The sequence below is a fragment of the Barbus barbus genome (genome assembly GCF_936440315.1).
Source record: "Barbus barbus genome assembly, chromosome: 26".
NCBI classification, from domain to species: Eukaryota; Metazoa; Chordata; class Actinopteri; order Cypriniformes; family Cyprinidae; genus Barbus; species Barbus barbus.
Window position 1 is genome coordinate 2,783,452 of NC_136754.1, and position 14,555 is coordinate 2,798,006.

Here is a 14,555-nt window from a genome sequence, read left to right on the forward strand (position 1 = left end):
TGGATGATATCATGCTTAAATATTTACAAATATATTTTTGTGTTTTTATTCTGTGTCTCCCAGTGTTGTCTGCATGGTATAAAAATAGCATTTATAGGCTGATAGCTCAAGATCACAAGAACTTGGTATTGGATATTTGCGTGCTTGAATGTTGCTGTACACCAGGGGTCACCACACTCAGTCCTGGAGGGCCTGTGTCCTGCAGAGTTTAGCTCCAACTTGCCTTAACACACCTGCTTTGAAGTTTCAAGTATACCAAGACCTTGATTAGCTGCTTCAGGAGTGTTTGATTAGGGTTGGAGCTCAACTCTGCAGGACACTGGCCATCAAGTTTGGTGACCCCTGCTCTACACTCAACTGAACATCATTTTGATACACAACCCTCATAATTTCTTTATCAAAGGTTATCATAAATGTTAAGCTTCACTTGCATTAACTGCTGTATTCTGTAGCAGTGCTTTAGAATGTTAGTCAAATTAAGACAAATTTATTTCAATTGTATTTATGTCTAACCTCATCCATCCACATCATCCTTCTCATAAGTGAACACAAAAATGCAATGGTGTCAACTAATGTAGTACTTATATTAGTCCAATAGTTTTAATAGATATTATTTGCATTTTCTGCTGTAGTAATATTTCCCTTTTCTAACCTAACAGACAATTTTTGTGCCAAAATGTTTACTAAATTGCATTATGGGTTAGGATTTGCTCCATGAATGTAGCTCTAATTTCATGGAGCTGTACATATCCCATGTATAGGAACTTGAAAATGTTTTCCAGAAGTCTGTGACAGATGCTGCTTGATGGCAGGCTCTGTGCATTGAACAAAAATCAAGAAGAGTATATACACACACACACACACACACACAAATATATATATACATATATATATCCTAATTGTTGCCTATATATAATATGCATTTCAATATAGTTATGCATCAGATAATATACAATGAAAATGTATGCACATCTATTTTGTTTACATACAACATACATACAAGAAAAACAAACCTGAAATGCATTTGTAAAATGCTCAATAATTCAACATTTTCCACAAACCACAGATACACTAAACGCTCAATACACGCTGTGAGATGGATGAAATAAGTATTTATGTTTGAAAATGCCATAATGGTTTAAGATATTTGACTAAAATATTAGACTGTAATGCTCTACTACAATACTAGAGCTTTGAATAGAAACAAAAACTGCAAAGGAGTCTTAATTATTAAATATGAAATTAGAATTTATTGAAAATAGTGACTAAACTGAAACCTAATCCTCCTACAGTATGGGCAGGTGATGTTTAGTATATTATAATGAGATTTGCATAATATTTGTAACAGAGCAGAAGTGGTTTAGGGCTATTGCTCAGAGAGAAGGCGGGGGAGGGGGGGGGGGCAACAACCTCATTGCACCCTTGTGGAGATTCAAACAGAACACACAATACTGTGATGAGGGTACAATGATATTATTCATGAACATCCTTCCATTAACATTGGAGTTGCAAAATAAAGACTTACAAAGCATGCAACAACAAAACATGAACGATGTGTCACAAAAAGCTGATTCAAATCATGCCTTACGGTGTAACTAAAACCAAATATTTGCTTAATGTTTGCCATCAGAATGAGAGTCCAAACAGCTGATAAAAACATCACACTAATGCATTGCACAAATAATCCACACCACTCCAGCTCATCAAGTAACATCTTGTGAAGTGAAAAGTCCATCATTAAAATGTTTTTAACTTTAAACCAAAGGCGCAAGTCCTCTATACCCATAATATTGCTTCCTCCAGTGAAAAAGTTATCTTCTCTGAATCAGGAAAGAAATATGCACAGAAAATATGCCTAGATCAAGCACCATTAACAAAGAAAACAGTTCAAAACAGCTCTATTATTGTGATGTTTTTATCAGCTGTTTGGACTCTCATTCTGGATAAACCATTCCTTTAACAGTGCAAGTTCAGTACAGTCATTCATACAGAAATGCATTTTGTTTTCTGTTATTAATGTTTCCGCAATTCATTTTTGCCGCGTGGAGTGATGAGAACAGCAGCAGTACTTGAACAGTACAACAATGACTCAGAGAAATAAACAAAACATTTGGAGAATACAAAATTAAATGAGTTAAGTAGCTGAAGTAAAACAACTTTGTGTAACCCCTGGCCTGTCATAAACAGAGTTTAAATAATCACAAAGGCTCAGATGAAGCACACATTTCAGATATCAACTTCCCTAAAGTCCCATTACAACAGGTTATTGGAATGCGTACAGTATACTGCGGATTCTCATTCAATAACATGCAAATGAATGTTTTGCCTCCCTTTGGGGTGTTGCACAGATATAACATTGTAATATGTGGTTTGAGGAACAGGCAGGAGAAACAACACAATTATTGCTCATCAAACACAACAGTACTTTCAACTTATTAGTAACTTGTAACATTACACTGTGTAAAGAAAGCCGATCCACAGTATGCTTGCTGCAAACTGTGCACTGTATACTCTGCATGCATTTGTGGAGCACAGACAGATCCAGACTGTAAATCATTAACACACATTAACTGTGTTATGATAAAGGTAACCACATTGGCCAAAGAACACCTCAAATGTCTACTGAGGGGTCAACGGTGGTACTGTGGTCCAAAAATGTTGAATTAAAGCCAAGATGCACGCCATGTGTTTTTGTTGTCTTTCCAGAAAACCTGACATGAGTCAGGTCAGTCATAGAGCACTATGCACATAATATCGCATGATTCATCTCCATAATGGCCATTTACTCCCTCGCTCAGTTGCTCAAAACAAACACATCAGCATTAATCCAAGTCTCAGTCGAGATGAAAAATTAATGGGTAAATCAAGTAAATACATTCAAACGAGTCATTTGTTGTTTGCTGAATACTAAAACGAATCATTCCTTAAACTGATATTGCATAGACCGTTTTCCAATTTGTAATGATAAAATAAAATAACACTAATTAAGAATTGTGCTGAATTACTCCAGTCTTCAGTGTCTAGAAATCATTCTAATATGCTGATTTGCTGCTCAAGAACCTGAATTGAAAACCATTGTAACATGGTACATTCAAACGTTTTGTGTAATATTAAAAAAGGAAGAACCTAATACTTTGATTCAGCATTAAATTAATTAAATGTGACGGTAAATACATTTTACAAAATATTTTTATTTCAAATAAATGCTGTTCATTGAACTTTCTATTCATCGACGAATCATGAAAGAGAATGTATCACAATTCCAACAAAAATACGAAGCAGCACAACTGTTTTCATCATTGATAATGTTTAGAAATGTTTCTTAAAGGGGTCATCGGATGCAAAATTCTCTTTTCAAGTTGTTTGAATGTAAATGTGTTGAAAGTGTGTGTACATATCCATCCTACAATTATAAAAATCTGCCCAGTGTTTTTATAAATCCCTATTTTAAAATCCTCTTTCTCAAATCAGGCTGTTCTGAGATTCCTGTCAGAATGACGTAGTTCTGCACAGGCCCCTCCCACAATAGTTGATTGACAAGACCGTCTTACCTTAGACCCGCCCTGAGTGAACTGAGAGCCATTGTGTTGACTCCGGTGCAGGGAAAAACAAGATGTCTCTAATTAAGCGATTGAGGTGTTTTGTTGTTGGATGTAATAATGAATATAGCAGTCATTATTTACTCCCGACATCTGAGCCGCTGAAGACACAGAGGATTAACGTTACTTTCGCTTTTGAAGGGAATGCGCCGATCCCCGATCTGCCTAAATGTTCGCGCGAATCATTCGTGATCCAGGTTCATCTACAGAAGAAGTGAGTATAAGGGTTTTTATGAATCTTTGCAAATCTCCTTTCCTAATAATGTACTAGTTAGCCAGTTTCGCGGCTAAAGTAAACAGTACTGCTCGTCACCCCATGGAAGAGAGGGGCGGGGTCAGCAGAGCTCATTAGCATTTAAAGAACTAAAAAACGGCTTGATGAAAACAGCTGATTTTGACAGGGTAAAAAAGGTGTTTTTTACACTACAATTGAGAAATTTTAACCTAAGTATGTTATAGACATTTAATTAAGACCCTAAAGAAACTTGTGCAAAATGGGCATCCGATGACCCCTTTAAGCAGCAGATCAGCATATTAGAATGATTTCCGAAGGATCATGTGACACTGAAGACTGGAGTAATGATGCTGAAAATACAGCTGCGCATCACAGGAATAAATTGCATTTTAAAATATATTCAAATAGAAAATTTTAAACTGTAATAACCTTTCACAATATTACAGTTTTTATTGTTTTTAATCAACTAAATGCAGAGCATAAGCCTTTTTTCAAAAACATTTAAAAATTAATTTACTGAAAGAGCTTGACTAAGGACGGATGGTGGGATGATTGCTTATTGGCCCTTACATTTGCGTGGTAAGGGTAAAGACAGCTCCAGCAGTCTGGGGGATGCGGTGGCGGCCCGAGCGGCAGGACTGACCTGGTAGGGGTCGTACCCCTCAAACAGGGCCTGACGGGTCTTGGGTCGAGCTAGTTTCTGCAGTCTCTCGTTGGCTGCAGCCTTCAGAACATGATCCGGAACCGGCCAAGAAACAGGCCTCGCGAGAGAGTGCTGTGCATGGACCTGCTTAGGAGCTGAGAGTGGAAAATAATGATGGAAAAGAGAAAACAAATTACCATTCAAACCCAACTGAACCCGTGTCAGGGTTACTTTCTGAGCATTGTGGACTGTATATGCAGCAGATGATCATTTACAGTGTTATGCACTCACAGGCCAGCTGTAGTATGCGTGAGGAGGGCGTGATGGGAAGGCTGATCGTGTGGGTGCTTGAATCAACACTGAAGTATGTTAATAGTGACTTCACCCGCTTTGGTTGCGCCAGCTGACATATTCTTGCACTCGGCTTGGCAGTTTTAACCGCAACACTTAACTGTAAGATCACAAGAACCCAGATGTACTTCATATTGAAACAATACTTCATATTGAAACAGGAAGGTGTGGTGGGACACATTGAAGGGACTGTCCCCATTTAAAAATAGCTAATAGCCTTTAGTTTAAATCACACCTAATTTGCTACTTAGGGAACATTGGCCCAAAATATAACACTTCTGCAAACTTTGAAAATGCACTGGAAAAAGTGGAGTATACGTATGCTAGCTTGCCTGAGAAGAATAGTGAAATTGCTTCTCCTTTGCATTATTTATAATTTAATATTTATCTTTAATAATTTGTAATAAATAACACTTTATTACATTTTCTTCAAATTATTCCATTACATTTTCTAGTTACTATAGATCTCAAAATTATAGAAAATTTATTTTAATGCCTCATGTCATAGGATAACCTTTTTTCCTACTTCATACTTATGTAGTGGTGTAAAAAAGTCTTTGCATGTCGTCAGATTGTGGGTTGTGGTAGTATTTAGGCACTGGTTGTAAGAGGTAATGGTGGGAGTTTTCATTGTCTTTGGTGTTCAAGATTTCATTTACGTAATCTTTAGGTATAAAAAGCTCTCAAATGTCACTGAGCTGGAGCAGTTCTGCTAAGAGGAGTGAAACTTCCTCCACAGAGGTGAGAAACACTCATGCGTTACTACAGGAAGTGTTTGGGTGCAGTTAATCACTCACTTGATGCTGACGGGGAAATCACTTTTCCACACTTCTTGATAAGAAGAGCGTTCTCCATTTTAAAATAACTTGTGTGCTTTAGTTTAGATCACAGACATGATGATGCAAACTGAAGCATATTACATATGTTCTGATTCCTTGCAGAACTGCCTCAACTCTTGCATGATTGCATGATTTAAAAAAAGTGACTTTAAATACTACCACATGTTCAGGTCGTGGTTCACGTGTCTTTTTGCAGTGAAATCGTTACTGATTTTTATAAAATAGACTTAAAAATAAAGTTTACATCATTAATAATAATATTTCAAGATGAACATGTAGGCCTATTAAACTTAAGCAATTTACAATTTACATTTCAATATACTGTTCCATCTAAATAAATCAATCGATCAATCAGTTTTCTGACAATTTTTTTTGTCAGGCTTTACAGGGTTAAAGAATCAGCAAATAACTTTTATTAGGAATTGCAAGATGGATCACAAATTCATTTTGGCAATGCAAAAGGGCATTGTAAAATGTAGTGCATTTACTTACAGTGGCCAGCAGAGGGCGTTCAGGCTGCCATCCATCAACTGGAATACGAGGCAGTGCCAGTGAACATACTCTTTCAGAAGGACATGCTTTTAGCGCTGCTGCACTAACCATCCACTCCGGTGACCTTCTGTAACGACAGACATATGAGCTATGTTCAGAATAGCACACTGCCATAATGCTATTTCTGCAGAACACTGTGCATAGGATGCAAATTCTCTGTACGCAAAAAAAATCCCTTGTGGCCTACTGCATTTGCCAAATGTGTAATGTAGGATGCGAGCACACTATTCAGAATGCAAGGCAAAGCCCTTAACTGTGGAAAAAATGTCGGGTTTTGCATTATGTTTTCTAGAATCTGAAAAAAAAATTTTTTAGCATGCAGTAAACTAATTCTGTCGTGGACTGTGATTCTGAATTATTTGCTTTCAGCTTCTTTCTTTACTTCAAATCAACTTGATGACACCTGAGAGAGCCAGATTCATATTTTCATATTAACTAATTACAGATGCCATCCTCAGTGAAGAACGCAGCCAATTAAAGTCCTACAATGAGCTTTGAGACTGAGTTTAGTGTTTGAATGGAACCATGAGGACAGTGAGTACAGTCGGACTGGGAGAGCCGTTATTGCATGAAGACGTCAGTTGTTGTGCTGCAGTGTGATTATCTAAATGGGACACTATGGAAGTGAAATTACTGTTTGTGTCTTTTAATGAAGATAAAATGGAACGAATAAGAGTTTAACTCTCATTGCCTATTGCATAGTCACATTAATGAGGTGTGTAAACTGGCTATAAATACTCAATATACATTTTCATGGGAACAGATTTGGAGATATTTAGCATTACATCACTTGCTCACCAATGGATCCTCATGGGTGCCGTCAGAATGAGAGTCCAAACAGCTGATAAAATATCTCATTCTGACGGCACCCATGAGGATCCATTGGTGAGCAAGTGATGTAATGCTAAATATCTCCGAATCTGTTCTGAGGAACAAACAAACTCCTCTACATCTTGGATGGCCTGACGGTGAGTACATTTTCAGCAAATTTCCATTTTTGAGTTAACTATTTCTTTAAGAATTGTAGCTTTAATAAGTAAGTAGTTTTAATGCAAATCACGTTAGTCACCTGCTCTCCTCAATGAAATGGCTTAATTGTTTGCTCTGGGCGAGCTGCTCCAAGCGAGGAGTCAGTTCTGTGGAGACAATTTCAATACATGACTTGAAACCGGACAAATGGAAACAAAGATGATGATATAACATTTTACCATTGCATAAAGGCAGTAAATGAAGTGATTCTCATACCAAAGGTAGAAGTGGTGTTCTTTGACCTGGTTGGTATTTCATCAAGCCAGTATACTGAGCGCCTATAAATATTAAAAATATTAATAATTATTGCATTCATGCACAAAGATAAATGGGTGGTTTGAACACATATTTCTGCTGTATTTAATTATAAATATACAAAAGTATTTTTAGAGTCAGTGTTACAGCCCGGGACATGTGTTGAAGCATTGATGATTCACAAAAGGATGCCCAAGTTATCTGCTGCTTGAATGAGTCAAAGAGCCCCCTTCTGGGCAAATATGCCAGTTCATTAAAAAAAACTAGGTCAAACACTAACAGAGGTTATGGCCATGTGTTTCTTTACTCTCCTGGGATGTAGCAGTTCATTTTTGTTCTCTGTAAAGGATGCTGCCACAGATATACATCCTTGTATACAGTAAATCTTTTCTTAACCGCTTTTCATAGTGACTTTTCAAAGCAAAGTATGATTTCCTTTTAGGCTACAAGAAAGATTGCAAGCATGTCCTGTATAGGATGCTGTACATACATTTTCATATTTCACATGGAGATATTTCTCCTAAAATGTTCTGGATTATTACTCTCATTATTGCAGTAGCCTATTTTCATGCATTGCAAGTAACACCAATAAAAGAAAGAAAAAAATATTGTTTGGAACACCCATTTTTGCATACATTTACAAAAAAACTAAAAAGTGATTTCTGAAGTACCCATAAGTATGTCATGGAATAAATTGGCAGCAGGATGTTGTATATAAAAATAGAGTCATATGCATGAGCCATACCCCTGTGTGCATCTATATTAGGAATCATATGTTATGATAATGTAACGCACCTGTCAGGGAACTTGAGCAGGTTTGGTTTGGGTCTGGAGAGCTGCTCTATCCGTGCATGCATCACTGCTCACTGAACACAACCGTTTCCACGAGCCTAGTTAGTGTGTCTGGAACAAAAACTTGTGCTTTAACGTGTATAAACCGATAAAAACATTCTGAATGTATCTGCATAGACAATTAATTAAATAAGACATTATATAAAAGTGAATGTGAACGTTGCAACGCACTCGTTAATTATTTACTGCAGAATTATAAAACCCTTGTTATAAAAACAAGTTCAGACAACGAAAAAGCAAGTCTTGTTTTCATATTTATTTCACTTTTATACCGTTGTGCATTTTCAAGTAGCTAAAGGTTGTTTTATTACTCACCGATCCAAGCGTCAGGTGTCACCGTCGCAACAGGTCACGTGAGTGCGCTCTAATGAACCAGGATCTTCATCTAATAAATCTTGCGTATAGCAATCTTTTAGTTTGTAAGCATGCTTCATATGCAGAGGTTTAAAGTCATTTTCTTTAAGAGTCGAATAAATGTGTTTAAAAAGCATATGGCATAATGCATAAAATTTAAAAGTGAACAAAAATAATATAAACCTTGTCCTGGAAACACAATTCAACTGTTAAGTTACAATCTATCTTAATTATAATATCTCTTGTTTGAATTTATGCTAGTGTAGTTTCATTGTGTTCACTTGATAACAGATTTAACAAAATAGGATGACATTGTAATTTTAGTTTGAACAAAATTGTTAAAAATGGTTTTTATTTTAGGCTGCAATTCTGCTCAGGTGGGAAAAAAGCACCAGATAAATAATGTGAAAAACTGTCGGACCCCTGAGGGCCTCAGTCTGTGAAAGACTCTGACCGGCAGCAGCAGCAGCAGCAGATGGGAGCCGGAGCTAAGCTTGCATTATGTGGTCATTATGACCACCGAAGTCAACTGTTAGACTGATAACTGAGCACAAGAGAGGGTTAACCATGAGGACAATGCTGGAGATTAGAAAAAAACAAATGCATTAGAGAATAACTCCATCAGCAGCTGCTGGCATGGACCTCAGTGTGCAGCGCTTTCAGTCAGATCACATGATCTCTGGGGTGTTTGTTAAATATGTATATCCTCCTAGCCACTGAACTGAATATGTATCAAACTCACTTCTGACTGGCCAAATACAGTGTATAATGTTGACCTCAAAACTGGTAACCAATCTCCTGCTAGTTTCCCATCTCTCACAGCACACGTTCTTCTCACATTGTAATAAATGAATTTAAACTCCTATCAGTATTTCATGTTTATTTATCATTCTGCAGAACTTTAAAACAGTAACAAAAGCCAACATATAAACAAGTTCACACAATGAAAAAGCAAGCAAGGACTCAAGAATCCTACAGCAAGAAATGGTTCTTAAAAACAAAGAGCGTTCTTTGCTGAATCATACCGTCATTATATAATTATGACATCTTAAATCATAGATATAATTTGTTAGACAAAAGTCATTAAGCTAGTTAAACCCTGCAGAAGCTTGAAGAGCTTTAAGAATCGAGGTGAATATTACAGAAAGGCTCTTGAGAACTGTACTTTCACTGCAGGGCAAAACCATGAACATCAGTGTGTTTGAACACGCTGAAATATGCTTAGATGAGCACAAATCATCATATATGTAGACACAAGTTAAAAAGTTACCACAGAATTGGTCTTGCCCAATAAATTCCACAGATGCTCTAAAATACTTCTAAACTTTATCTATATTCACCCTGTGTTTGCACGGAAATTGTAATGTCTTCTGAGAGTTTTGGCTCAGGCAAATAATGAATTTTATTCAGTTTCAAACTACACTGTAGCTTTTGTCCCTCAAGCGGTTGAAGCACAATAGACGTTATTGTGGAGGAACACTGTTTTGGTCGTTATGTCAGTTGTTCTACGTGGAAGGTTCTGATGGCTTGAGGCGTATGATTGCATTAGTGCAAATGTTAATAATGACATAAAAAAGCCTTATGACCAGGTAAGCAACTGATATGCCGTTGCTTTGACCATTGAATAATTTTACTAATATTTCGCAACACTGTCTTTTGAAATAATGACTGTTATTCTTATCAAATAACGGTGGAAACTATAACTTTGCAAGGGTATTTATATGCAAATAGATAAAAGTAGCTGGTTTAGAGGCTGCCATTGTTAGCAACAAAAACATTGTTTGTGAATCTCCTCAATGCACAGCAAATGTGATGCTCTGCAAACTGTTGATTCATGTTTTATTACAGATGTCGCTTTGCCTTTTTTCCGGTTTGAGGTTCCGTTGTTGTCACTTCAAGATAGTTTCACTGCATATATTAGAAGCCTGATATGACATTTAACAGAAACATTCATGGATGAATGATGCAGCTTCCCAGGAATTATACAATACATAGTAAATACATAATAATGAATAAATTACGAATAATTATTATAAGCTTAGTGATTTAGAGCCCATAGTGATTTAGAGTAAAAATATGGCCTGAAAGATGATTTTATGATGTATTGCTCACTTCTAATTTAAATTCTGTTAATTTTGAACCAAAAATGTAACATTGCTTAGCTTTAAAATGAAGATTTATACAGAAATATGATGTGGTGTGGATTATTGTTATGTTTTTATCAGCTGTTTGGACTCTCATTCTGACGGCACCCATTCACTGCAGAGCATCTATTGCTGAGCAAGTGATGCAATGTTAAAATTTTCAAATCTGTTCTGATTAAATCAAACTCGTTTACATCTTGGATGACCTGAGTGTGAATACATTTACAGCAAATTTTCATTCCTTCAAGCAAAAACTATTACATTACTTGTGTTACCGTGTTTATATGTTAGTAATTTTGCAGGAAGTTTAACTTGCCCACACCCTTCATTTGCCCTTCTCTGCTTTCTGAAACTTGAAGGTCTTGTTGGATCAGACCGAAGGGAGGCTGGAGTCCAGGATCAGCTGTTGCCGTGGTGACCGCGGTGGTTTCCTGGTGGTTGTTCAGGAATTTTCTTTGACCCGACACTGATGAAATGTTCCTGCTTCAGCGAACAGTACACCGACACACACACACAAATGAACAATTACAGCCAAAAACACAATCACAAAGCAAACAAAAAATAACTCTGTGTCATCCCCAAATTTGTCTTCCACATAAGCACATGCAAAAACACTGCATAAATGTGCATTTGAAGTGTAACGTCAATCAACATTTTTGGATGAGCATAACATAAATGTTTGGTTATGTGACTGTCACCATGTCTTTTACAATTTTTAAGATTATTAAAATCATAAAAAAAGCTAAATTATGTTTAAAACCTTTTAGATGAGTGTAACATGTCACAACTATGCCAATGTAAACACTATAATAATCATTAAAATTATAACAATAAACAGTCCGTTTAGTCTTGACACTTACGCATAACCTTAAGACAGTATTGCATCAACACACGCCCAACATACCGACAATATCACAATGCAAGAATGCATGATGGTCGGTTATTTACAGTGTGACTCACTCAGGACAATGTTGGCACTTGTTTCCTCAGGATAAGATGTTAGAATGCAAAGAGACAGTTTATAAACAAACGTTTACATGGTCCTGAGATGCTCAGCGCAAAGACACAAGGAGAATTCAAAAAGTCAAGTCAATGACAACGAGTCTGTCCAGATGTATGCAACCTGCATGCTGCCAACTTTTGGTGAATTATGATTCACCAAAGTATTATTTTTCTTATGCGGTTGAAATATGGTTTCCATTCCCCATTATATCTATCACTGAGACTAATGTTTCAGTGCTACTTGTTCTTGTATTTGTTTTGAAATAAGCATGTATAAGAAAATAAAAAAATAAATTATATATATACACGCACATATAAACACACACACACACACACACACACACACACACACACACACACACACACATATACATATATATATATATATATATATATATATATATACACAGTGGGGGAAAATTTTATTTGATCCCCTGCTGATTTTGTACATTTGCCCACTGACAATGAAATGATCAGTCTATAATTTTAATGGTAGGTTTATTTGAACAGTGAGAGACAGAATAACAAAAAAAAAAATTCCAGAAAAACACATTTCAAAAAAGTTATAAATTGATTTGCATTTTAATGAGTCAAATAAGTATTTGATCCCCTATCAGTCAGCATGATTTCTGGCTCCCAGGTGTCTTTTACACGGGCAAGGAGCTGAGATTATTCTCTTAAAGGGAGTGCTCCTAATCTGAGTTTGTTACCTGTATAAAAGACAACCCGTCCACAGAAGCAATCAATCAATCAGATTCCAAACTCTCCACCATGGCCAAGACCAAAGAGCTGTCCAAGGATATCAGGGACAAGATTGTAGACCTACACAAGGCTGGAATGGGCTACAAGACCATCATCAAGCAATTTGGTGAGAAGGTGACAACAGCTGGTGCGATTATTCGCAAATGGAAGAAACACAAAATAACTGTCAATCTCCCTCGGCCTGGGGCTCCATGCAAGATCTCACCTTGTGGAGTTTCAATAATTATGAGAACGGTGAGGAATCAGTCCAGAACTACACGAGAGGATCTTGTCACTGATCTCAAGGCAGCTGAGACCATAGTCACCAAGAAAACAGTTGGTAACTCACTACGCCGTGAAAGACTGAAATCCTGCAGCACCCACAAGGTCCCCCTGCTCAAGAAAGCACATGTACAGGCCCGTCTGTAGTTTGCCAATGATTCAGAGGAGAACTGGGTGAAAGTGTTGTGGTCAGATGAGACCAACATCCAGCCCTTTGGCATCAACTCTACTCGCCGTGTTTGGAGGAAGAGGAATGCTGCCTTTGACCCCAAGAACACCATCCCCACCGTCAAACTTGGAGGTGGAAACATTATGCTTTGGGGGTGTTTTTCTGCTAAGGGGACAGGACAACTGCACCGCATCAAAGGGACGACGGACGGAGCCATGTACCATCAGGGCCAGGGCATTGAAGCCAACCAGGGCATTGAAAATGGGTCGTGGATGGGTATTCCAGCATGACAATGACCCAAAACACACGGCCAAGGCAACAAAGGAGTGGCTCAAGAAGCACATTAAGTGAAGTGACATTCAGCCAAGTATGGTGACCCATACTCGGAATTCGTGCTCTGCATTTAACCCATCCAACGTGCACACACACAGCAGTGAACACACACACACCGTGAACATACACCCGGAGCAGTGGGCAGCCATTTATGCTGCAGCGCCCGGGGAGCAGTTGGGGGTTCGGTGCCTTGCTCAAGGGCACCTCAGTCGTGGTATTGAGGGTGGAAAGAGCGCTGGACATTCACTCCCCCCACCTACAATTCCTGCCGGCCGGAGACTCGAACCCGCAACCTTTGGATTACAAGGCCGACTCTCTAACCATTAGGCCACAACTTCCCCAAGTCGACTTCCCCCATTAAGGTCCTAGAGTGGCCTACCCAGTCTCCAGACCTTAATCCCATAGAAAATCTGTGGAGGGAGCTGAAGGTTCGAGTTGCCAAACGTCAGGCTAGAAACCTTAATGACTTGGAGAGGATCTGCAAAGAGGAGTGGGACAAAATTCCTCCTGAGATGTGTGCAAACCTGGTGGCCAACTACAAGAAACGTCTGACCTCTGAAGGGTTTTGCCACCAAGTACTAAATCATGTTTTGCAAAGGGGTCAAATTCCTATTTTCGCTTATTAAAATACAAATCAATTTATAACTTTTTTTGAAATGCGTTTTTTTTTGTTATTCTGTCTCTCACTGTTCAAATAAACCTACCATTAAAATTATAGACTGATCATTTTTCAGTGAGCAAACGTACAAAATCAGCAGGGGATCAAATAATTTTCCCCCCACTGTATATATGTATAGAGAGAGAGAGAGAGAGAATTTATTTTTTTACAGCCACCGTAAGACAAGAACACATATCAGATATACAGTATAAAACAGATCCTGGCCAAACATCTGCATACATAAGAGTAGGTTTCTGGCCTTAAGCTTGGTGTTTTGAAGCAAACACCAGTAATTGTTCGTTTAGAGAAAGGGACAAACAAAAAATGAGAGCACTGAGAGAACAGCGCTTTACAAAAGTCACCAAGCTGGTTGTTCTCATCTGCGACAGAGTGATATGCGAGACGTTTCAGATAGGCATGGTCTTGACAGCATATATCAAGCTGTATTGAGTCAGATTCCCAGTAACACACACACACACATAACCAGAAGCATTAGTGCTCAGAGTCAACAACAGTG

General features: G+C 37.8%; 1 protein-coding gene across 1 annotated transcript; it reads right to left on the reverse strand.

The window, feature by feature from the left end:
* Positions 1–4,390: 4,390 nt before the first annotated feature.
* On the reverse strand, positions 4,391–8,360 carry LOC306845765 (sperm microtubule associated protein 2-like; the record flags this gene model as incomplete). The annotated part of the gene is made up of 4 exons (XM_079378744.1): positions 4,391–4,632; positions 4,769–4,928; positions 6,160–6,286; positions 8,299–8,360. 4 exons carry the CDS (start codon positions 8,358–8,360, stop codon positions 4,391–4,393), a joined length of 591 nt encoding a protein of 196 aa, XP_079234870.1.
* Between the last annotated feature and the right edge of the window lie 6,195 nt (positions 8,361–14,555).